This window comes from Sorex fumeus, unplaced genomic scaffold (assembly GCF_029834395.1).
Source record: "Sorex fumeus unplaced genomic scaffold, SorFum_2.1 ptg000131l, whole genome shotgun sequence".
In the NCBI taxonomy this organism is placed as follows: domain Eukaryota; kingdom Metazoa; phylum Chordata; class Mammalia; order Eulipotyphla; family Soricidae; genus Sorex; species Sorex fumeus.
In genome coordinates, this window is record NW_026606188.1 from 30,842 (window position 1) to 57,586 (window position 26,745).

General features: G+C 43.2%; 1 protein-coding gene and 1 pseudogene across 1 annotated transcript in view; one reads left to right on the plus strand and one right to left on the minus strand.

Annotated features, from left to right (window-relative positions):
* Positions 1 to 8,283: 8,283 nt before the first annotated feature.
* LOC130046065 (regenerating islet-derived protein 3-gamma-like) overlaps positions 8,284 to 26,745 on the minus strand; it is a 36,770-nt gene continuing 18,308 nt past the window's right edge. Inside the window, exons 2-5 of the mRNA XM_056138984.1 lie at positions 9,728 to 9,846; positions 9,363 to 9,500; positions 8,635 to 8,752; positions 8,284 to 8,351 (exon numbers count right to left, since the gene is read on the minus strand). Coding sequence (XP_055994959.1) covers positions 8,284 to 8,351; positions 8,635 to 8,752; positions 9,363 to 9,500; positions 9,728 to 9,846 — 443 coding nt within the window. The remainder of the gene's footprint in view (positions 8,352 to 8,634; positions 8,753 to 9,362; positions 9,501 to 9,727; positions 9,847 to 26,745) is intronic.
* Positions 12,678 to 14,594, plus strand: LOC130015782 (regenerating islet-derived protein 3-alpha-like; annotated as a pseudogene).

A 26,745-nucleotide genomic window follows, 5' to 3' on the forward strand; every position in this document is an offset into this window, starting at 1 on the left:
AGCGCGAAAGATCAAGTATGACATCATTGGTCTGACCGAGACGAGAAGGCGTCAATCACATCATGCCATTTTTGACACTGGGGAAGAAATGTTCCTCAAAACATGTGAAAAAAGAGGTGTCGGTGTCCTTGTCAATACGAACTTGGCCATAAACATTGATTCATTCGTATGCCTAAAAACCGGAATCAAATGATTACACTAGAATAGATGTGGCTCACTGTTGGCAGCTTCTATCTTCATTGTCTACGCACCAACATCCAATTATGATGAATGAGAAATTAAGAAGTTCTACATGGAGCTGGAGAAGTTCTATAAAGAAGACCACACCTTCTACAAGATCATTGTCAGTGATTTTAATACCAAGATAGGACTGAGAAGATCAGCTGAAGAACTTCACATCGGGACCCATGGGCTAGAATGGAACGAACAGGGTGAGAGACTGTCTGAGTTCATCATGTCAACCAAGACCATCCATGATAACTCACAATTCCAGAAGGCCGAATCTAAACATTGGACATGGGAGTCTCCCGGTGGGTGGTTCCACAACGAAATAGACCACATCATATTCAATCAACGGTTTTGCTTGACCCATGTCGCTGTTGTCCCAAAATTCCAAATGGGATCAGACCACTATCTCCTTTGTGAAAATTCTACTTCACAGACTGGGGAGAAAGGGTTGCAAAGTTTAAGAAGAGAACTCCCAGAACGACCACCAACTGGGAGTTCTTTGGCACTATTGCAGCAACATGGTAAGATGCCATTGTTGACAACATTGATGAGGAATACGATCGAATGGTTAAGCACCTCCATGATTGTGTGAGGAACGCCAAGAGAGAGATAGCCACAAAAAATGCCTGTCTTCGAAAACTCTTGAGCTCATTCACTAACGTGGCTTGATGCAAGCCTCAGGCAACCACAAGCAAACATCTGAGCTTACAAAGCAGTGCAGAGAAGCGATAAAGGAAGACCTCAAAGAGAGAAGAGCAGCAGTGCTCGTAGATGCGGCAGAAGCTGGGAAAAGTATTAGCGACACCCGCCTGTCCTTCACCAACTACAAGACCAAGATGACTACCCTCCAACATCCTGATGGATCTATCACATTTTCCAGAAGGGCAATGGAAAAGATTATCCATGACTTCTACTCAGATCTCTTTGATAGCCACGTCCACCTGCCCACATACAAATTCTGCAGGATGGATATGTCATTCCAAAAGTTCTCCCTTCCGAAATCTGACACGCCATTCTGTTGGTAGAGAAGCGAACAGTACCTGGCCCAGACAAGGTGAGACCCGAACACCTGAAGAACCTGTCATCAGTATTCATCGATACACTGGCTTGGCTCTTCATGTGCTACCTGTATGAATGCAAGGTTCCATCCCATTGAAAAACCAGCAGGACTGTACTACTGTACAAGAAGGGAGAAATCTAGGACATTGGCAACTATCGCTTGTTCTGCCTCTTGTCTGTCATCTACAAGCCGTTCACTCGTGTCATCCTGAATAGGATTGGCAGAACACTAGATGAAGGACAACCATGTGAGCAAGCCAGGTCCTGCAAAGGATTCAGCACCATCGACCATATCCACACGATAACCAAGCTCATTGAGGTTTCTCGGCAGTTCAAGATGCCGTTCTGTCTGACTTTCCTTGATTTAAAGAAGGCCTTTGATTCTGTTTGAGACTGAAACAGTTATCGAAGGCCTAGCCAAACAGGGCATTCAAAGTCAATACATCAGGATCCTCTGTGAGCTGTATTACAGATTCACTACTAGGATCTCACCATTCTACAGGGAGGTGATCATTGACGTCAAGAGAGGGATTCGAAAGGGTGATACCATTTCACCAAAACTCTTCAGTGCTAACCTCGAGAACATCATGCGACAACTGGAATCGGAAGGAATGGGAGTAAATATAGACAGTCGGCAACTACACCACCTCCACTTCGCTGATGACATCGTTCTTATAACACCAAACATCAGCCAAGTGACACAAATGCTGGCTGGCCGACCTCGACCTTGAGTGTGGAAAGGTCAGACTAGAGCTGAATCTAACAAAGACAATGTTTATGAGAAATGGTCTCGTTCCTGATGTTCCATTCACTCTCAATGGGACAAACATCTCCGAATGCAAGAGTTATGTGTACCTAGGTCGAGAGGTCAACATGACGAATAACCTGGCACCTAAGTTGGGCAGGAGGAAGAGAGCGGCTTGGATCGCCTTCAAGAACGTTGAAGAAATAGCTAAAAGGACAAAGATTCTCTGGCTCTGGGCACATCTTTTTGATTCCACTGTTCTTCCTGCATTAATATATGCCTCAGTGACCTGGGTCCTACAAAAACAGGATGAGAACGCTATTTGGGTCTCTCAAATTGCGATGCTTGGAGTAACACGCTTCACTCAAATGAGAAAAACAATCCAGAGTTCCAACCTTCGTCAATGGTCAAGAATCTGGGACACTGTCTTGTTCGCCAAGGCATCAAAAATGAAATGGAGTGGACACATAATGAGATTTGGAGACGACCACTGTGCTAGAGCCATTACCGACTGGATTCCACAGGACGTCAAAAGATCATGTGGCTGCCCACCTATGAGATGGTCAGACTTGTTTGTCAAGACCCTGACCCATTGGTTAGAAGCTCTCCGTGTTCCTAGAATGACCAGGTACCACTGGGCTATGCTAGCACACAACAGGGATAAATGGAGTCGTTACTGGTGCCCACTCGAGCAAATAGATAAGTAACGGGATATCAAGTGATCAAGTGAACAATTGCTATGTTATTATACCTTGTCATTGTAATAGTTTCTTTGTTGTAATAGATGCTTCAAAATTTACATCAAAGACTTAACATGATATTGGAAATTTGGTGGTTCAGCCAATTTTATTAATGTGGTGGAACATAAATATGTAGTTGAGAACTACATATTAAGATAGAATGGCACCAGAAAATAAAAAGTAGTTTTCCGTGGTTCATAATAATTTTAGTCTGTTTTGGGCTGGAGTGATAGCAAGCGGGTAGGGTGTTTTTTCTTGGACATGGCCGAATTGGGTTCGATTCCCCCATTTTTTTCAGAGAGCCCGGTATGTTACCGAGAGTGGCCCACCCGTATGGAGAGCCTGGCAAGCTCCCTGTGGCATATTCGATATGCCAAAAACAGTAACAACAAGTCTCATAATGGAGACATTACTGGTCTTCAAGATATGAATTGAAATGAATGGAAACTATTAAGAAAACAATCATTATAAATTTATTGTAATAATAGTCTTTCAAAACTCACTATCTTCTCGGACTAGTTTTATGGGAGATTACTATATCACTGTATCACTATCGTCCTGTTGTTCATTGATTTGCTCAAGTGGGCACCAGTCATGTCTGCATTTGTCCCTGTCACACGGTACTGTAGCCCGATGGCTTATAGGGGACTCTTTCAGAATCAAGGGGATGAGGATAATTGTTACTATTTTTGGCATATGGAATATGCCATATGTAGCTTGCTAAGCTCTGCTGAGTAACTTCCCAGGATCTGACAATCTTATGATGGGTTATAAACAACCCATCATAAGATTCAAATTAACTCTAGAAATTTTAGCTATCAAAAGCCTCAAATCAAATAAAACACTCATAGGATAAGTTATGAAACCAATTTTTAAATCGAAAAACACATTCTTTGAACCAAACCAGTACATATAGAACCTGTTATTAGGTACCATAATTATTTCAACTCTCATTTTAAAAATCCAGTGAAATGCAGCTGCAAAAAAACAAACCAAACAACAACACTATTATATATATATGTATATATATATATATAAGATTATCCATGACTTCTACTCAAATCTCTTCGATAGCCATGTCCACTTGCCGACATACCAAATTCCACAGGATGGATATGTCGTTCCCAATGTTCTCCCTTCCGAAATCCAACACGCCATTTCATCGATAAAGAAACAAACAGCACCCGGCCCAGACAAGGTCAGACCTGAACACCTGAAGAACCTGCCGTCAGTACTCATCAATACACTGGCTCGGCTCTTCACACGCTACCTGTCTGAATGCAAGGTTCCATCCCAATGGAAAACCAGCAGGACCGTACTACTGTTCAAGAAGGGAGACATCCATGACATTGGCAACTATCGCCCGATCTGCCTATTGTCTGTCATCTACAAGTTGTTCACTCGAGTCATCCTAAATAGGATTGGCAGAACACTAGATGAAGGACAACCATGCGAGCAAGCCGGGTTCCGCAAAGGATTCAGCACCATCGACCATCTCCAAACGATAACCAAGCTAATTGAGGTTTCTCGGGAGTTCAAGATGCCGCTCTGCTTAACGTTCATTGATTTAAAGAAGGCCTTTGATTCTGTTTAGACAGAAGTGGTCATTGAAGCCCTAGCCAATCAGGGCATTCAAGCCCAATACATGAGGATCCTCCGTGAGCTGTATTGCGGATTCACTACCAGGATCTCACCATTCTACAAAGAAGTGATCGTTGATGTCAAGAGAGGGGTGCGGCAGGGTGATACCATTTCACCGAAACTCTTCAGTGCCACCCTCAAGAACATCATGCGATGACTGGAATGGGAAGGAATGGGAGTGAAGATAGATGGTCGGCAACTACACCACCTCCGCTTTGCTGATGACATTGTTTTAATAACACCAAACATCAGCCAAGCGGCACAAATGCTGGCCGACTTTGACCGTGAGTGTGGAAAGGTAGGACTACAGCTGAATCTTACGAAGACAATGTTTATGAGAAACAGCCTCGTTCCTGACGCCCCATTCGCTCTCAACGGAACAACCATCTCCGAATGCAACAGCTATGTGTACCTAGGTCGAGAGGTCAACATGACAAATGACCTGGCACCCGAGCAGCGCAGGAGGAAGACAGCGGCTTGGAACGCCTTCAAGAATGTCGAAGAAATAGCTAAGAGGACGAAGAACCTCCGGCTCCAGGCACATCTCTTTGATTCCACTGTTCTTCCTGCATTAACATATGCCTCAGAGACCTGGGCCCTACGCAAACAAGATGAGAACGCTATTCAGGTCTCCCAAAGAAGAATAGAAAGAGCTATGCTTGGAATATCACGTTTCACTCAAATGAGAGAAAGAATCCAGAGTTCTGACATCCGTTGACGATCAAGAATCAGGGACGCTGTCTCATTTGCCAAGGTGTCGAAAATCAGATGGGCTGGTCACGTAATGAGATTTAAAGACGACCGCTGGACTAGAGCTGTTACTGACTGGATTCCACGGGATGTCAAAAGACCGCGTGGCCGCCCACCTACCAGATGGTCAGACTTCTTCGTCAAGATCATGAACGATCAGTTTGAGGCCCTCCATGTTCCTGGAGCGAACAGATGCCATTGGGCTACACTAGCACGCGACAGGGACAAATGGAGACGTTACTGGCGCCCGCTCGAGCAAATCGACGACTACCGGGAAGTTAAGTGATTAAGTGATTAAGATATATATATATAAAGAGAGACTATATAGACATAGCAGCATAAAAACTTGAAACCAATTTTAAGAAGCATGAGGAAAACCTTTTTTAAATTACCTCTAGAAATTTTAGCTATCAAAATCCACAGACCAAATAAAACACTGGTAGGGTAAGTTTTGCAACCAATTTTATAAATCTAGAAACTCATGTTTTGAACAAAACCAGTACCTTTTGAAACTGTTTTTGGATACCACAATTTATTTCAAGTCGATTTTAACAATCCAATGCAATGCAGATAAAAACAAACAAAACAAGAACAACAGCTATATATACAACTATATATAAGCTATATAAACGATATAAGCAACTGTATATATGCTTGTTTGAGGGTTCTAGCAGGGAAACACAGCTACTTGTATGCCCTCCACCGAAGACCAGTCCATCTATATTCAGGCAAGTGCGTCATCTTCGACAGAGCACGCAGCATTGGGAGAGATACACATGGAGCGGTAAAGGACACCCGCCTAGCCAACCAGATCAGCCGAAACAACCCTGACGATCAAAGGGGTGACAGATGTTCCAGCCAGATCGCCCTCATATCCGGGAGGTCAGTGACAGTGATATAGATAGATAGATAGATAGATAGATAGATAGATAGATAGATAGATAGATATAGATATAGGCATAGCAGCATAAAAGCTTGGAACCAATTTTTATGAAGCATGAGGAAAACCTTTTTGGACTTCATTTCAATAGTTTTTATACTTCAGTTATTTCAAATCATGAGCTTTCTACACCTAATACTTTAGCAAGTTTTACTTTAGGTTCAATATCTATCTCTACAGTTCTTCCTACATAGCGGCATATTTTTAAGTTCAAAAGAATTTCAACTGTTAATAACCATTAATTAATGCTTTTCCAATAGGAGATTTTAGGTTGGGATTTTGTTGAGATTTGTTGACATTTGAAAATTTGTTAGGATGTTTTTCAAAATGATTTGTTTTGTCATCAATGGAATTGGACAGAGTACAAAATAGAAACACACTAAAGGTGCTGAATATTACTGAGATCGCTACCAAAGGTATTTCTTTTGTGAGGTTATCCAAAGCAACTAACCAAAACACTATTCACTATTTCCACCAGTTTAAGACTCAAGTAGCTTTCCCTCTCTCTCTAGGTATCCATAGATGGACGGACCCTCCATATTCTGGTGATTAAGGGTGAAAAGCAAATAAAAACTTGTTCATTTATATGTATCTCCATTGCAAAAATACAAGAATTTGTACTATTCTGCCTAGGAAGCAGAATTCCAAGGTACAACTTTTACTGGTTTGGGTAAAATTATAATCCAGGGCACATAGAGAATTGAGGATAAATGCAATCATTTTGGATCAGTCAGATGCTACAAATAGGAGACAGATGTGTATCATGTCCCGATTTCGACTTGATGCCCGATGGTTCCCATAACACACCTGGATTCTCATGATGTCCACTGAAACTACAAGCACAGCAGCATTGTGGCGCTGTGCTCACATCACACAGCAGCCTGTGCCAATTGTTGATCAAACTACATATGATCGATCTCAGGTACAATGATCAACACTGCTGCTGCTGTGGATCAAAAAAACATGGATTATTACTGAACGAATGAGTTCAGAGGTGTTGTTCTGTAAATATCACGCTACAGGAAGACAGAACATGCATAAGTTACTAAGACCAGCACAGGCTATGGTAGGGCAGTGTGAACAACATCAGCACATCATGCTTACATAAAAAGGACCTAAAGATTGCAGAATCTCATGGGTGGGAAAAGGGAGTGAAACAAGTGTCGGACCCAAGGCCAACCCAGGTCTGCTCCATGGATGGTGAAAGAAATTAAAAGGGAGCTGAACTATGTAGGGAAGTCAATGAACTGAATGCAGGTCCAGTCATCAGATGGACACAGCTGAAGCCTCCGGTGAGAGTCGCTGATAGCACCGCTTTGGGATTTATAAATTGTGTGAGTGTCTTGGTTGTTTAGGCAGAAGGTTCTGCTTCTTATAAATCGGTTCTTTCTGGGAAGTGGGAAGCAAAGTACTTGAAGCAAATCTAGATGAGCAAAAGAATGGAGCTACGAGGCAAGGGGGGGTGCGGGGAGAAGAAGGGGGTTGGTCTAGGATGTCCCAGTATAGCTGTGAGCGGGTTTCCTGGGCGAGACTCAGCCTCTCAGACTTCAGAATCCAGGACATAAGCCAGGAGCGATAGCACAGCGGTAGGGCATTTGCCTTGCATGCAGCCAACATCGCTGACCTGAGTTCAATTCCTGCGCCCCTCTCGGAGAGCCCGGCAAGCTACCGAAAGTATCTCGCCCGCATGGCAGAGCCTGGCAAGCAATCCGTGATGTACTCGATATGCCAAACACAGTAACAACAAGTCTCATGATGGAGACGTTACTGGGCCCACTCAAGCAAATCGATGAAAAACGGGAGGACTGTGACCGTGATCTTTGTGGTGGTATGCTCTGGACAATCAGTGGGGATTTAAAACTGGAATTTTCCTAGGGATCAGGATGAAGGTGGATAAAAGAAGAACTAGATTTCTCTCAGGCACAGTTATTATTCAGTGATGGTCTAAGAACAGAACTCAGAAGACATCATATGGATAGAAGTGTTTATTGTAATTATTTGAAAAACCAGGCTTTAAACATAAAAGAAAGGCATTCAGTGAGACTGAGGGAGGAGGTATAAGGGACGTGGTGTCCAGGGTTGAAATTCGGTGGAGATCTCCTTCTAGAATGAATTTTAAGACCGGAAGAATAACCTCGAGAGGCTGCATGTGGATTCAACTAGCAGGTTGCTGACCTTATTTAGCTCTCAAACTTGCAGACGTATGGCAGTACAAACAGACAGTCATAATTTTGCCATTTTTCATAGCCTAAAGAGACAAGAAGAGGAGGGATCAGTGGAATGCTTAAAGCTGGAAACAGGAGAGAGAGGCATCACAGACAGGGCCAAAGTCCCTCCCTCTTTTTGTGTGTCATGCTCCTGCTCCAAGGAGAAGGGGCTCAGAGAAAAGAGAGCTGAGAGAGACTAGGAAAGGGCTAGTGAGTCATGAATTCAGGAATGTACCCCCTTCCAAAAGGTCAGGCTCAGAAACTGGTTTTGGGGATATGTCAGAAGTGGAACAGATATAAACATAGAAACCTGTTTGTTCTTACCTGTGTGGCTTAGAACGGCCCCACAGTACCCGGAATTGGTAGGGACTCCTTTCTCCCAGGCCTCATAGTTCAACACATCGCCATTACTCCACTCCCATCCACCTGCATTGGGTTTAGTCTGTGAAGACAGGACAGACGGACACCTGAGTCTCAGTTGCTCCTTTGATGCTCTGGCAGCATGTTCACTGGAATCCCTGAGTGACACCCAGCACCAGAGAATCTGTTTGGCCCTTTAAAGAGGAGATCTGGAGAGGAAATCTAAAAATTGTCTCTAAAGCCTTGATCTAGTGTGTAAGAATCAAAGTCACCAACACCACTGAGAGTAGCAGGATTGTTGAGCACAACATGTGGTGCAATCCAGGCTAGGCACCTCTGGGCCACAAAGGTCACGCAGATTCTGAAGTGGACAGTGTACCCACCCTTCACTGATGAACAACTCAGCACATCTTAGGCACACCATCACTGGCCGCAACAAAAAAATTGACTTAGGAAGTCTTCGGTACACATTGTTTGAAAAGGGGGACTGACATCAGCTAGAGATGAGGCCATGCCGCACAAAGCACAGCTGCATATGGGCTCAGGGCTTCATTCTCCAGAAGAGCATCTGAATACTCTGGAATTCAGGGTGGCCTAGTCTAGTTATTGGGCAGACTAAGGGAATCAATCGGATGACTCAGAAGGGCAAATGGAGCTGTAAAGTTACCCGAGAACAGAAGACGCAATCTCACCTCTGTGTTGTCATGGAGTCCAATCCAGACAAGAGAGGGTGCTGTCCCACTGTTCTTGATGAGGGAGCCCACGAAGTAGCCCTCAGACTGAGTGGACACAGACACGAGGTGTCCATTGCGACGTTTCTGGCATTCCGACTATGAGAGGAAGAAAGAGATTGGAAGAAGCTTGCATTACACTGGGACTTAAGACGTGGAGGAAGATAAGGAACTGCAGGTGTACTGTAAATTGTGCTTGTCATTCTACCTAGTATGTCCCAATAAAATGGAAGCTCCCCTGAACACCATTGTCTAAGGGCCCCACCCCCCAACCCCTCCCACCCCCAGAAATACACATCATTCCCCTTTCAATTACAGTTACTCACATCCGCATCCATCCAGGATTTTGCTGTCTTAAAGAAAGCATAACAGTGGTTGCCATAGGCATTGGAGCCTTTGGGGCACCTGGCTCGTGGAGACAGCTCTTCATTCTGCAGGTCTTCCCCTGACATAGGAAAATGTAAAGGAGTGACGGAGTAAAAAAAGAAGAATGGGTATTGTGTTGGAATGGGCACCACGGGGATATGCGTGAGGGCAGTACTTGAAATAGTGAACCATGACCATCCCTCAGCCTTTCCAACACATTCAGAGTGTTTTCAAGAGTCACCAGAAACTTTTGATGAGAAATCCTCTGTTCCACTCTTTCACATGGATTTTGTAAAATGCCCAAACTGTGCTCCCGGATCTGAGTATCCCACGACACAGGGGCTGGATATGGGAACGCTTACCTTTCACCTGGGCTTGGAGCACCAGTTAGGAGAGCACCAGCCAAGGAACAGTGGCCATGGGAGGCAGCATCTTGTCTCACGTGAGAAGGCTGTCAGAGGCAGGGATGGAATTTGGGTCAGGCAGAAGGCAAGGAGAAGTCACTGCTTCATCTCCCTGTCTCCTTTGTTTTATTCTCATTGACCTGACTAACTCGAGTCTCGCAGTAGGGTGCCAGAAGTGATTTGATATTCTGAGATTCTACCCATGAAATCTCTCAGGTTTACCAGTGCTGAGTCTGACAGTGCTTGTGTCCTCTCAGGATTGGGAATCTTTCCCAGCCTTCCCGTGGAATCTGAGAATGAGCCCTGACTTGGAGAGCATCTTGTATCAACTCCCACTCACCTTACTTGCCGGGTTGGTTAATGTTGTGTCAGATCAAGAAGGAACACACTTTTAAAAGATGTTCTGAGGGCGGGGCACTGCAATGAATGACACCAAATTCTGACCTTGTTAGAGCTGCTGGGAAAGGCAAGTCAGGGGTTTTACAAATTTCTGAAATGGGGAGGAGTCTTCCTCTAAGTGGCTGGGAATTGCCACAGGTGTAGCCTCTTTCAGGTACCAAATTCACACCTCCTCTGGACTACTGCCATCTGTAATTTTCCCCATATCAATTTTTGCTTATAGCCTACAAGATATGAAATCAGATTGCATCACTTTTTTCCTTTGGTACCATGTAGAAGAGGAAGAATTTCTAGAAATCAGGACAGGGAGACTAAACTTGAGAGAAGAACTCTGTTATGTTTCATCAGCACATTGTTCATGTTGTAGGTGCTCTAACTTTGTCATGTTTTTAATAAATAATTTTATAGTTATATTACACCATCATATGAATTAGAAAGTAAAATGGTATTTGATCAGTCAATACCTGCACAAAATAATACTATACATGATACATACCTACTGGTGTAGCCCTCAACACAACACAGACACACACACACATATGCACACATATACACACTCACACACATACACATGTGCACCTTCAATCTGAAAGGCGGAATGATTGTGCGTTGACAAAAGGCAGCACCTTTCATGCAACAACCCGTGTTAAAACACTGTTCCCTGAAAGACCCTTGTGTGTTACTTTGAATATCTTGGACTCTGTAAGATATTTCCAGTAATGCCTAGCACTGACGGGCCAGGGTGGCACCTCATTCTTGGACGCCCTCCTTGATGAAGTGCTGTCCTGTTGTCATGTTTCACCATATTGTACCTGGAAGTCCATTGAATCACTTGGAATATCGCAGTTCCCAAAACCCAACGCACAGGAGCAGACACATTTTGAAGACAAAATAGTGAAATGGATAATCATCAGGAGATATAGCCTCAGAGAAAAGAAAATTAAAAACAAATGGTTAAAGAAGCGACATGAAGGTGGTTTGGAGGAAAGTGAACTGTAGTTCCCTAAGATCTGGCTTTGCTGGCGTTGATATATTCTTCCATCTATCAATCTCCTTAAGATTACACGTAATATTAGAGCAACATATCTACACATTATTACTTGCTTTCTTTTTCAAATTTTCTTTTTACTTCACTCTAATTTAACTTTAAAACACCTATCAAATCACAGACTCATGTTTCTTTGAAAAAATTTCATTGAAAAATTGTCTCTAAGGTTATATGGAGAGATTAAAATATGTTACTAATTAAACCTGTGTTTCAGTTGAGAAATGTATCACCCTTTTTGTTCACATTTACATCTTATATGAAATTATAAATATACTTTCAAATGAAAAGTATGTCTGTATATATATATGTTATACTGATAAATTCCTTGTAGACTGCTTATGAATAAAGGGAAGTTTTCTGTGATTGGCATGAATGTTTCTCAATGGAATTTTTCTGAAAACAAAATTTTCTAAGTATATATAACATGACACTGTGAAAATTTTATACATAAAGAGAGAAGACCAAAAGAAACCACAAGAAAATTAGTGCTAAAACTCTATTCCATGTAGTCGTGAGAAAAAACTAATGTATAGGTTGTTTGTAGTCCTGAGGAGATATTTCTCTGGTATCTGAAAGAGGCACAGCTGTGGCAATTCCCAGCCGCTGCTGGAAAGACCCCTCCATATCTCAAGAACCTCCAGGAATCCCCGCCTACTCTTTCCCAGCAGGCCCTCAAGGTTGCAACTTTGCGTTCTTCATTGAAGTTTCCCAACCCCAGAACATCTTTTAAAAGGATGGACTCTCCTGACCTACAGACTCTCAAAAATACCTACAAGAAAGGTAAGTGGGAACTGATGCAAGACACTAGAGGGAGGAGGGAAAAGACTCACACTCCGAAGAGAATACAAGCGCTGACAGGCATAGCAGTGATAACTTTGTAAGGCATCCTGGGAAGAATATTCAGAATATCAAATCTGTTCTGTCACCGTACTTGGAGATATCAGTCGTCTGGGAATTAAACAAATATAACAGGGAAATGGAGCAGTGGGTTCTTCTCCTTGCCTTCTGCCTGACCCAAATTCCATCCCTGCCTCTGACAGCCTTCTCCCGTGAGACAAGATGCTGCCTCCCATGGCCACTGTTCCTTGGCTGGTGCTCTCCTGCCTGGTGCTCCAAGCCCAGGTGAAAGGTAAGCGTTCCCACATCCAGCCCCTGTGTCGTGGGATACTCAGATCCGGGAGCACAGTTTGGGCATTTTACAAAATCCATGTGAAAGAGTGGAACAGAGGATTTCTCATCAAAAGTTTCTGGTGACTCTTGAAAACACTCTGAATGTGTTGGAAAGGCTGAGGGATGGTCATGGTTCACTATTTCAAGTACTGCCCTCACGCATATCCCCGTGGTGCCCATTCCAACACAATACCCATTCTTCTTTTTTCACTCCGTCACTCCTTTACATTTTCCTATGTCAGGGGAAGACCTGCAGAATGAAGAGTTGTCTCCATGAGCCAGGTGCCCCAAAGGCTCCAATGCCTATGGCAACCACTGTTATGCTTTCTTTAAGACAGCAAAATCCTGGATGGATGCGGATGTGAGTAACTGTAATTGAAAGGGGAATGATGTGTATTTCTGGGGGTGGGAGGGGTTGGGTGGGTGGGGCCCTTAGACAATGGTGTTCAGGGGAGCTTCCATTTTATTGGGACATACTAGGTAGAATGACAAGCACAATTTACAGTACACCTGCAGTTCCTTATCTTCCTCCACGTCTTAAGTCCCAGTGTAATGCAAGCTTCTCCCAATCTCTTTCTTCCTCTCATAGTCGGAATGCCAGAAACGTCGCAATGGACACCTCGTGTCTGTGTCCACTCAGTCTGAGGGCTACTTCGTGGGCTCCCTCATCAAGAACAGTGGGACAGCACCCTCTCTTGTCTGGATTGGACTCCATGACAACACAGAGGTGAGATTGCGTCTTCTGTTCTCGGGTAACTTTACAGCTCCATTTGCCATCCTGAGTCATCCGATTGATTCCCTTAGTCTGCCCAATAACTAGACTAGGCCACCCTGAATTCCAGAGTATTCAGATGCTCTTCTGGAGAATGAAGCCCTGAGCCCATATGCAGCTGTGCGTTGTGCGGCATGGCCTCATCTCTAGCTGATGTCAGTCCCCCTTTTCAAACAATGTGTACCGAAGATTTCCTAAGTCAATTTTTTTGTTGCGGCCAGTGATGGTGTGCCTAAGATGTGCTGAGTTGTTCATCAATGAAGGGTGGGTACACTGTCCACTTCAGAATCTGCGTGACCTTTGAGGCCCAGAAGTGCCTAGCCTGGATTGCACCACATGTTGTGCTCAACAATCCTGCTACTCTCAGTGGTATTGGTGACTTTTATTCCTACACACTAGATCAAGACTTTAAAGACAATTTTTAGATTTCCTCTCCAGATCTCCTCTTTAAAGAGCCAAACAGATTCTCTGGTGCTGGGTGTCACTCAGGGATTCCAGTAAAAATGCTGCCAGAGCATCAAAGGAGCAACTGAGACTCAGGTGTTCATCTGTCCTGTCTTCACAGACTAAACCCAATGCAGGTGGATGGGAGTGGAGTAATGGCGATGTGTTGAACTATGAGGCCTGGGAGAAAGGAGTCCCTACCAAATCCGGGTACTGTGGGGCTGTTCTAAGCCACACAGGTAAGAACAAAGAGGTTTCTATGTTTATATCTGTTCCACTTCTGACATATCCCCAAAACCAGTTTCTGAGCCTGACCGTTTGGAAGGGGGTACATTCCCGAATTCATGACTCGCTAGCCCTTTCCTAGTCTCTCTCAGCTCTCTTTTCTCTGAGCCCCTTCTCCTTGGAGCAGGAGTATGACACACAAAAAGAGGGAGGGACTTTGGCCCTGTCTGTGATGCCTCTCTCTCCTGTTTCCAGCTTTAAGCATTCCACTGATCCCTCCTCTTCTTGTCTCTTTAGGCTATGAAAAATGGCAAAATTATGACTGTCTGTTTGTACTGCCATACGTCTGCAAGTTTGAGAGCTAAATAAGGTCAGCAACCGGCTAGTTGAATCCACATGCAGCTCCTTAAGGATATCTTTCCAGGCTTAAAGGGAGCCTGGAAGGAAATCTCCACCCGCTCTCTACCCTGGACACCACATTGCATCTACCTCCTCCCCAGTTGAATCCTGGTTTGCCAAATAATAATAATAAACACTTCTATCCATATGATGTCGTTTGAATTCTTTCCTCTGAGCATCACTGAGGAATAATTCTGTGTGAGAGAAATCCAGTTCTTTCTTCATCCACCTTCATCCGGATCCCTAGGAAAATCTCAATTGTTAATCACCACTGAGGGTCCAGCAACACATGCCTGCAAAATACTTGGCTTAAGTCCTGGATTCTGAAGCATGACAGACTGAGTCTCACCCTGCAAGTCCACTCAGCTGTCCTGTCTCTGCTCCCACTGTCCCCTATACCGGGACACTCTAGAGCAACCCTTCCGCTCCCGGCCCCATAGCTCCACTCTGTGCTCATCTAGATTTTCTCCAAGTGTTTTTGCTTCCCCCCCCCCCACACCTGAGAGTACTAATCTATAGGCAGCGGAAACTTCTGCCTGAGCAACCCAGCATCACACACAATTAAGGGATCCCCAAGGCTGCGCTATGCGCGACTCTCACTGGAGAGTTCAGCTCTGTCCATCTGAGGACTGGGCTGGCTTTAGGTTCATTGACTTGGCTACATAGTGTGGCTCCCTGTTAATTTCTTTCACCTCCCATGACGCAGACCTGGATGGGCCTTGGTTCCGACACCTATCGCACTCCCTTCTCTTTGCGATATGTTAGGGTCCTGTTCAAGCACAGGTGCTGGCATAGATTGTATTGCTCTGTCACATCCTCTACTGCACATTATCTTTGCTTACATGATTAGGTCTTCCCGGAGCCTGAAATTTGTAGACAGTGTCTCTGAACTCATTTATTCAGTATAATCTATATTGTTTTTTAAGTCTCGGCAACACCTGAGTGGCTCAGGTTATCCTGGACCACTGGTAGCTTGACCAGCCAGCGGCACATGTTTTGGTTTGATGTGAGGTCACAGAGCTGCAGTGCTGCTGATCTTGTAGGTTCTGTGGACACCACTGAGAACCCAAGTGTGATGGGGATCATCTTGTATCTGAAGTTAAACTGAGGGATGTGGATATGATACACATATGCCTACAATTTTCTAGCATCCCACTTGTCCTGAATGATCGAAATGTCTCTTCAATCCTCCGTCTACCCTGGATTATAATTTATCAAGTAATACAAAAATTTTACCATGGAATTTTATTATCGAGAATAGGAGAAATTGAAAGTTCTTTTCCGTGAAACATATACATTTAAATGAACAGCTTATCATGTGTTCTTTACTCTTGATATCTGCAGAGGGACCAGAAGATGTAGGGTACATCCATCTATGAGTGCCTAGAGAAAGATAGAGTAGCTTGAGTATCAAACTATTGGAAATAGTGATATTGCTGTGTATAAACTTCTAGTGGAATGTTCTTTGGGAACTTTCTGAGTGTTTCCGTTTTGCACTCTGTCCAGTTCAATGTGGGAGAAAATAAGTCATCATTTTGAAAAACAGCTCAGCAAAGTAGCTTAAAAAGATAGATTTTATTTTCTATAAATATATTTTATTTTTATTTGTATATATATATATATACAGTTCTTAAAAATGATCCGTCATCTTAATCTAAAAGTATTGAAGAGGTCACATACAATGCCAAAAATGAGAAAGTGTATTTTCATTGCAGGTACCACTCCATTTCAGTAAATAGCGTTGCGGCACCTAATTTATAACACAAGCTATAAGACCAACAATCCAAAACTCTGCTAATACACTGAAATAAAATTTCAGAATCTATAGTTTACCATGGAAACCACAATTAATAGCTAATTATTATACATTTAAATATATGAAATATTAAACTCCATGTAGGTGTTTTACTAGCCAACATCTAAATTAAAAAATTAATAATAAAGAAAATTAAATCAAAAATTCTTACAACTTATTTTGTTTTGACTGCATCGTATATTTTTGTTATAATACACTAATTGCATTATGTACATTTTTCTATATAAAATTATACCCATGGTACAATGGGTTGAGCTTGTGCTGTGTAGGCAGCCGACCCGGTTCAATCCCCAGCATCCCATATAGTCTCCCAAGCACCACCAGGAGTAATTCCTGAGCGCAAAGCCAGGAGTAATCTAGAACATTGCGGGGTGTGACCCCCCACCCCAAGAATAAGGCAAATAAAATTATGTCCATAAACTTCAAATGTATAGGAATCAACTATATAAACGATGCAGAAAGGGAGACAGAAAACCCTAATAAACCGAATCAGAAATGAAAAGTCAGACATTAAAACGGAAACTACAGAAATTCAAAGGGTCCTCAGGAAGTCCTTTGAGAAGCTTTATGCCACAAAATACGAAAACCTCGAGGAAATGGATACATTCCTAGTTTCTTAGAGGGTCCCAAGGTTGAACCAAGAAGACCTGGAACACCTGAACAGACCTATCACCATCAAAAAATTGAAACGGTAATAAAAAGTCTCCCCAAGCACACAAATCCTGGCCCAGATGGATTCACTAGTGAAGTTTTCCAAATCTTTAAAGGGGACTTACTCCCAATCTGTTCCACGAAATTGAATTATGAAAAACACTTCTGAACAGTTTCTATGAAGCAAATATCACCCTGATACCAAAAGCAGACAGAGATACCACAAAGAAAGAGAACTACAGGCCAATATCCCTGATGATAGACTCAGACCCCCCATCTTCCAGTAGGTAGGCGTCACACCCGCCAGCTGCTGCCAGCGCCAGGTTGGTCCCATCAACAGCCAAGATGCAGAGACTATAAAACCCAGCTCCCGGAAAAGAACAGCGCAGAGTCTCCTGCCCCCTCGCCTGGCTGTCCTCACCAGGGCCCCTTGGATGGGGGTGGTTGAGTTTCCCTCCCCCCACAACAGAGCCCCAGCAGCTGAGGACCTCCGGAGCCAGCCACAGCCATCCATGCTGGAACCACTCTCCACACTTCCAGACAAGCCTCATGCATGAAAGAACTGGCAAAGGAAGCCAGGCACGCGGGTCTCCCAGGGCTAAGATCTCCAAGCCTGCTCAAATTGGGACTGGGCCTTTTCCACCCAGACCCCCCCATTTTCTACTAGGTAGGCATCACACCCACCAGCTGCCTCCAGCGCCAGGTTGGTTCCATCAACAGCCAAGAAGCAGAGACTATAAAACCCAGCTCCCGGAAGCGCACGGCCACATTTGCAGCACGCAACGTCTTATTTTTTTTTAATTTTTCCATTGGAGAACCTGGCAGGCTACCAAAAGTATCCTGCCCACTTGGCAGAGTCTGGCAAACTTCCCGTCTCGTACTCAATATGCCAAATACTAGTAACAATGATGGGTCTCATTCTCCTAACCCTGAAAGAGCATTGAAATGGCTCTTTTAAAATCTCAGGGCTAGGAAGAAGGAGACGTTACTGGTGCCTCCTCGAGGCAATCGATGAACAACAGGATGATCGTGATCATGATCCCTGATGAACACAGATGCAAAATCCTCAACAAACTGTTAGCAAATAGAATCCAAAAACTCATCAGAAAGATCATACACCGTGACCAAGCAGGATTCCTCCCGGGGATGCAAGGATGGTTTAACATTCGGAAATCGATCAACATAATCTGTCATATCAAAAAAAAAAAAGAAAAGATAAAACCCATGTGATCGTATCAATAGACACAGAGAAAGCACTTGACAAGATCCAGCACGCATTTATGATGAAAACTCTCCACAGAATAGGTGTTGATGGAACTTTCCTCAATATAGTCAAAGCCATCTACCACAAGCCCACGGCAAGTATCATTCTCAATGGGGAAAAACTAAAAGCCTTCCCTCTAAGTTCGGGCAGAAGACAAGGCTGCCCACTTTTACCACTCCTATTCCGTATATTACTGGAAGTCCTGGCCATTGCAGTTAGGCAAGAGAAAGGTATCAAGGGCATACAGATAGGAAAGGAAGAGGTCAAGCTATCACTATTTGCAGACGATCTGATACTATACTTAGAAAACACAAAAGGCTCTACAGAAAAGCTCCTAGAAACAACAAGTCGATTTAGTAAAGTGGCAGGCTACAAAATCAACACCCAAAAGTCCATGCCTTTCTTATATACAAATAATGAAACAGAAGAAACAGACATTAAAAAATCAATCCTGTTCACAACGGTACCTCAGAAAATCAAGTACCTCGGAATCAATTTAAGCAAAGAGGTGAAGGACCTACACAAGTAAAATTACAAAACACTACTTCAAGAAATAAAAGAGGACACTAGGAAATGGAGACACGTCCCCTGCTCAGAGATAGGGAGGATTAACATTCTATCAAAATGGCAATACTGCCCAAAGCACTATACAAATTTAATGTGTTCCCTATCAGGATACCCATGACATTTTTCAAAGAAATAGACAAAAAACTCGTGAAATTCATAGCACTGTCCACTGTCCTCCCATTGTTCATCGATTTTCTCAGAGCGGGCCCAGGAACATCTTCATCGTGAGACTTGTTGTTACTGTGTTTGGCATATCGAATGCGTCACAGGTAGCTTGCCAGGCTTTGCCGTGCGGGAGAGATTCTCTTGGTAGCTTGTCGGGCTCTCCGAGATGGGCAGAGGAATTGATCCCGGCAGGGCCGGGCCGGCTGCGCACAAGGCAAATGCCCTACCGCTGTGCTATCGCTCCAGCCCTGAAATTCATCTGGAACAATAAACCCCCACGAATAGCTAAAGCAATCCTTGGGAGAAAGAAGATGGGTGGCATCACCCTTCCCAACTTCATACTGTACTACAAAGCAGTAGAAATTAAAACATCATGGTACTGGGCTAGAAACAGACCCATAGGCCAATGGAACAGAGTTGAATATTCTGTCACTGACCCGCAAATATATGACTACCTAACCTTTGACAAGAAACAAGAAATTTGAGGTGAAACAAGGGAAGCCTCTTCAACAAGTGGTGCTGGGAAAACTGAATAGCAACCTGCAAAAAATATGAACTGTGACCTCTGTCTAATGTCAGGCACAAAATTCAGATCAAAGTGGAGTAAAGACCTCAATATCAGGCATGAATCCATAAGGTACATAGAGGAAAATGTAGGCAGAACTCTCCATGACATTGAAGCTAAAAGCATCTTCAGGGACGAATGAAACAGCACTGGCCATGCAAGTGGAAGCAAACATAAGCAAATGGGTCTACATCAAACTAAGAAACCTCAAAAGAAACCTCAAAAGAAACAAGTGACAAGAGTACAGAAAGAACCCACAGAACGGGAAAGAATACTTACCCAATATCCCTCTGATAAGGGATTAACATCCAGGATATACAAGACACTAGTAGAATTGTACAAGAAAAAACGTCCAACCCCATCAAAAAATGGGGAGAAGAAATGGACAGAGGTTTCCTCAGAAAAGAAATATAAATAGCCAAAAGGCACATGAAAAAAGTGCTCCACCTCGCTAGCCATCAGGGAGATGCAAATCAAAACAACCATGAGATATCATCTCACACCACAGAGACTGGCATACGTTCAAAAGAACAAAAACAACCAGTGCTGGCGTGGATGTGGGGAAAAAAGGGACGCTCTTTCACTGTTGGTGGGAATGCCCACTAATCCAGCCTTTCTGGAAGACAATTTGGAAAGTTCTTCAAAATCTAGAAATTAAGTTTCCATAGGACCCCGCAATACCACTTCTGGGACTATATCCCGAGGATGCAAAAAAGCACAGTAGAAATGACATCTGTATCTATATGTTCATTGCAGCACTGTTCACAATAGCCAAAATCTGGAAACAACCCAAGTGCCCTAGAATGGATGGCTGGTTAAAGAAACTTTGGTACATCTACACAATGGAATACTGTGCAGCTGTTAGGAGATGGGAAGTCATGAACTTTGCTTATAAATGGATAGACGTGGAGAGTATCATGATAAATGAAATGAGTCAGAAAGAGAGGGACAGACATAGACATATATTCCACTCATTTGTTGAATATAAAGCAACATAACATGAGGCTGGCACCTAAGGACTGTAGATACACAGGACAGGAAGATTGCTCCATAGCTGGAAGCCTGCCTCATGAGCAAAGTGGAGAAAGCAGCTGGAATAGAGAAGGGATCACTAAGAAAATGATGGTTTGAGGAACTGGTCGGGATGGGAGATGTGTGCTGCAAGTAGCTAAAGGACCAAACATATAACCTCTCAGGGTCTGTATTGCAAACCATAATGCCCCAAAGTAGAGAAAGGGTATGGGGAATATTGTCTGCCATGGAGGCAGGGGAAGGGTAGGAAAGGGAGGGGTAAACTGGGGATATTCGTTGGTGGGGAATGTGCACTTTTGAAGGGATGGGGGTTTGATCAGTGTGATTGTAACCCAAACATGAAATCTTGTAACTATCTCGCGGTGATTCAATAAAATTTTTTAAAAAATGCAGAAGTCTTCTGCCATTGTAATATTTAGTTTCTCCTTAAAGAAGTAAAAGAGGATACTATAGAATAGAATTATATTCCATATATATTCATTCGAATAATCAAAATTTCCTGAAGTAGTCATATTCTACCCAAAGCATTATGCTGACAATGCACTTTCTATGAGCATCCCAAAGACAGTCTTAAAGTACCAGGTTGTACATCATATATTTCATATGGAAGCTTCCCACCACATAAGTAGCCAAGATTATCCTGAGGAAGAGAAGTTCAGCTGTATTACATTTCCTAATTTTATTTATACGACACTACTATAGTAATCAAACTGCATGGTGCTGGTTGTCATATCAAAGTGTTTGCAATTTAGAACCAGATTTAGACCTCAGATAAATATTTCACAAAGGTGCTAGTTACATTGGTGGAGCAAGGAATGCTGTTTTGTCAAGTGATGTTGGGGGGAAGAGAGTATAGGAAAACAGGCACTTGTCTTGCAAGCTGCAGAGCCTACTTCTTTTCCATAAACCATATATGTTCCCACATGCACTGACAGCAGTGACCCCTGAGTGTAAAGCTTGCATTAAACTCTGTAGAATATGAACGGTGTCCCACAAACAAAATTGAACAGAAAAGAATATTGTTTTAAAACTGAATACCCACTATCAATAAAAATCAATATGGATCCATAAAAGTTCAAAGTAGATCAAGGATGAGATTAAACCAGATACCATAAATTATGTTAAAGCAAATATAGACAGATATGTCCAGGCTTTGGATTCCAGGCATGTTTTCAATGATTTAATTGCACTAGAAACCATAGCAAAAGCAAAAGTAAGCAGGTGGGAATATGAAAAGTATAAAACTTATTGCATGGCAAAAGGAAAGCGGGCTGAAATAAAAACACTGGAAGAAGTTGTTTGAATATAATACATTAGATAAAGCACTAACATCCCATATTTATAAAACATTAATAAAGTTAAGTAACAGAAAACTACAATACCCCTATCAAAAATTGGGGAGAAGAAATTAAGTAACTCTTCTAACATGGAGACATAACTTGATAGGCAATAAGAATATAAAAAGGTGATAACCGTCATTTAGTGTCAGGGAACCACAATCAAATACACACAAATATGTTTATATACACACATTTATACATATAGAAAGATACATGTATATATGTTCATATATAGATATATGTCCAGAGTCTCCTGTCCCTGTACCTGGCTGTCCTCACCAGGGCCCCTCGGAGGGGGTGGATTGAATCCCCCCCCCCCCCCCACCGAGCAGAGCTTCAGCAGCCGGAGACCTCCAGAACCAGCCACAGTCACGCTGCGATCACTCTCCACTCGTCCGGACAAGCCTCATGCATGAAGGAACCGGCAGAGGAACCAGGCATGCGGGTCCCGGGGCTGAGATCTCAAAGCCTGCTCGGATCGGGGCTGGGCCTTCTCCACCCAGATCCCCCATCTTCCAGTAAGTTGGCGTCACACCTACCAGCTGCTGCCAGCGCCAGGTTGGTCCCATCAACGGCCATGACCCAGAGACTATAAAACCTAGCTCCTGGAAGCTCCCGGACATCTTATTATCTCATTCTTACTTTGTACAAACTAGCAGGCTACCGAATGTAATCTGCCCACATGGCAGAGTCTGGCAAACTCCCCGTGGCGTACCCAATATGCCAAATACCAGTAACAATGATGGGTCTCATTCTCCTAACTCTAAAAGAGCATTGAATATGGCTCTTTTAAAATCTCAGGGCTAGGGAGAAGGAGACGTTACTGGTACCTGCTCGAGGCAATCGATGAACAACAGGATGATCGTGATATATGTCCAGGAGCATATATATATATATATATATATATATATATATATATATATGACAATGGAAATATTTCCTGGAAACAGGGGTGGCAAAAATGAAACAGTTATTCAATATTAGTGAGAATGTTGTCTACTAGTGCCTTTTTAGAAAATGAAATGTATAGTTCTCATAAAAATAAGTTGGAGCTCTCATGTGACCCAGCTATCACACTTCTATCCAACCACCACCCAAACAAAAAAATAATCTTAGAAAGATATACATATAAGTATATTCATATTCAATATGAATATGGATAAATTAAAATGTCTAGTATAATAAAATGGATAAAAATACATACACAATTGAATATTATGCAGACACGTGAAAAATAGTTATGGAGTTATGAAGTGCATAACAACTAGGATGGGATTGGAGGACTTCTTCGTGTGACAAATAAATTAGGCGCAGAAAAACAAATACAGCATAATCTCTCATCTAGAGAAACAACTCAAGTTTAAGGATGATATTAATGGTAGTAAACTGTGGTCACTGGGTTACAGACCAAGAGTGCCCGGTTGCAGGGAACGTGGTGTGGGGAATGATGGGGTGGACTTAAAGTAACACAAATTACAGAAGGAGGGTCTAAAGCACTAAGATTGTATTTCACAGAACATGTCAAATTCCATTCTCCTTAGTTTTTCAGAAAGCTAAACTGTGGGGAAAGCTCGGGTTGGTTGTTGCCCTGGAAAGAAGTTAATCTGCTACTAGAAAGAGATCACATCTTCGACATTTCCCATTCTTTGCTGCAGCTATTCAAGGAATCTCCCAGAATCCCTCCTACTCTTTCCTAGCAGTCCTTTCCGGGCCCCATTTTTGTATTATACTTTTCAGTGTGCTTCCCTTAGAATGTCCTCTACAAGGCTGGCCGTTCCTGACCTGACAGAATATCACAGATCCCAGCAAGGAAGGTAAATGGGAGCTGAGACAAGATGCATTTCCAAACATGTCTGCGTCTCAGGTACCGGAGGGAGGGCGCAGAAGAATGTCTTTCCTAAGGAGACACAAAACACTCTCAGACTCAGTCATGTTCCGCCTAAGAGGTGGAAGGGGTCGAGTATCAGAGAATCAAACCTGTTCAGTCACCAGACAGAGAGGTATGTCAGTCAGGTCCACTTCTTCCTGGGGATCAGACAAAAGGAAAAGGGTGGTGGACCCTGTGCTTGCCGCCTGCCTGAGCACTTCCATCCCTGCCCCTGACAATCTCCTCTAGTCATGTCAGATGCAGCATCCTGTGGCTGTTCCCATTGTTGCTTGGGTGCTGCTCTCCTGCCTAGTGCTCCAATTGTAAGGCCAGAGATAGAAATGTAAGGGCCGCCTGGGCAAATAGTCATGAAAGAGTTAAGTGGTAGGAAAGAGTTAACCAGAAAACTGTAAAGGCTGTGAAAGCTAGAGTTGTAAAAGCTGGCTGGAAAGAGTTATAATGCAGCTCCCACCTACCCCCTGCTAGGACCTTGTGGTTGGGCCTGATATGGGGACATGTGCTCAGATGTTCAGAAGGAGTTAATCTTGTGCAAGTGTCGTTCTGTTCTTAGTAAAGCTGCAGATTGCTGTACTGTAAGATTCCTTTATTCTTGATTATAAAAACCCACTGTTCTTTGGCTCGGGGCTCTCTGCCTCTGTCCTGTTTTCGGGACATGCAGTAAGCCCCAGTATGTTGGACAATAAACCCTGTGCCTGTTGCATGAGAAAGTCTCTTGGAGTCTTCCTTCACGGGCGGTGAGCATCTCGACCCTAACACAATCCCAAGTGAAAAGTAAGTGTGCTCACATCCACCACTCCCCTTCCATCCCCCGCACGGTCATGGAATACTCAGATCCACAAGAGCATTTTGGACTTTATGACAGAAACAAGGTTACATAGTATAGTTGGTGGACCCTCATTAGAGGTTTTAGGTCATGTTGAAAGCATGCTGAACGTGCTATTTACTGTGAGGGGTTATCATAGCTCACTCTTCCAAGTACTAGATTCATGCATATCCCCTGGGTATCTTTTCCATGCCAGCTCCCATTATTCTTTTCACCCCACCACTCCTTTAAAATTTTCTATGCCCGGTCAAGTTTTGCAGAAGAAAGAGCTATCTCCACGAATCAGAGTATCCCAGTAGCAACTGAACTTCTTTGTGACCACTTCATATCTTATGCTACAGAGCTTCCAACCCAATCAAGGTGGGTAGGAGTGAATTAACCATGATGTGCTGAACTGTGTTACCCGGGAAGACAATGTCCTGGCTAGATTAGTCTGCAGCGAGAGTCTTTATCAGAGCAGCTGCTACATCAGGTTCTTTCCCATCAACTTACCTCCAATCTCCGAGCCTGAACTTTTGGATTTCAAGATGAGGAGGGAAAGTCATGTTAGTTAACCTACTCCAACCCACTCTCTATTCTCCTTTCCCCGAGTCTCTTTTTCCTAACGCAGGATACGGATGGAAAGGAGGGAGAGACTTTGACATATCTGGAAAGCTTCTCCATCAGGTCTGTTGGTGCCCAACTAGATCATGAAGATGAGTCCTTGGACGCTGCCCTGCAAGCACGAAGCAGAATCAGAAAAGCACATTGCATTGAGTGGTCGAACCTAAGCTTGAGAGTCTGACTGAGATGGAAAAGGCCAAAACTGACCCTTCGTGCTCAGCAAGTGGCCGTAGCACAAAGCAGCAGATTCCTCTTCTCACATATTAAACCTAGCTCAAATTTAGATTTTAACATCCTCTACTGTTTATCACAGACCCCGGGTGTGAGGAAGTGGTGACTTGTGGAGCTTAGTGTTGGGCATGTGGAGAGTGTAACTGACCATGTTGTCCTTCCTGTAACTGATAATGTTTCCTTTACCTGCGGTTCTTTGGTTTGATTCTTCCTAGCTGTTGCGTTTCATTGGACATGATTATAATAAGCCGGCAAATACAAGGAGGCTGAGAAGGCTGCTGTTGGTCACAAGATATGAGTGAGCCTTGTGATCCTCCGTGAACAACAATTTCTCTCGCCTTCCTTGTCTCAGTGCCTCAGACCACCCAACCCAACGTTTGTAAAACACAGGTCCATTTTTTCTTTCACTCTTCCCATTCACTTCATTTCTTTTATTTCTCTAGGTTGTAAAAACGGAAAGAATTGTGACTATAAAATGACCTCATCCTATATCTGAAAGTTTGAGAATTAGATCAGGTTGGAAGAATACAGGCTGAATATAGTATTCCGCTTTATGTGTGGATACTATAAGTTTAATATAAGTATTATAAGTATCTACCCTGGAAGTAAATATACTCCACCCAGTCTTCATACATGAACTCTACTTCAATCTCTCTCCTCCCCAGTCTCACTTCAAGCCATTTTTTATTTTCAGCGCCTAAATTATCAGCGAATTGCAATATGCATTTTCATTGAAAATTGTATTCTGGTCTTAGACCCATCAGCGAGGAAGAATTGTTTTTGAGAAATATCTAGGTTTCTCTGTTTTTCTGACTTCCTACAGAACCCACTTCGCGCTCCCCCCAAAAAATAGGAATTGATTTTCAATCCCCGGCAAAGTTTTTATACATTGTAGAACCACTTTGTTGCTCTTTACCACTGTACTGTTTTGGGGCCAAGATATTTGTTCTGGAATCTTCCAAGAAAGATCCAACCTGAGACAAAGAGAATCTTCCTGTAGGCAGGCCTCTGTTGCATATGGGGCCTATTGCTCAGAGAGAGGCACAAGAAGTTGGAGGCTAATGATTTTCTTTTCTTTTTCCTTTTTTCTTTTTTTGGGAAACTTCCAAATTGTTCACCTTTGAGAATATACTAGAGAATGTTTTCACCAAGAGTGCAAGAGAGCTCATTTT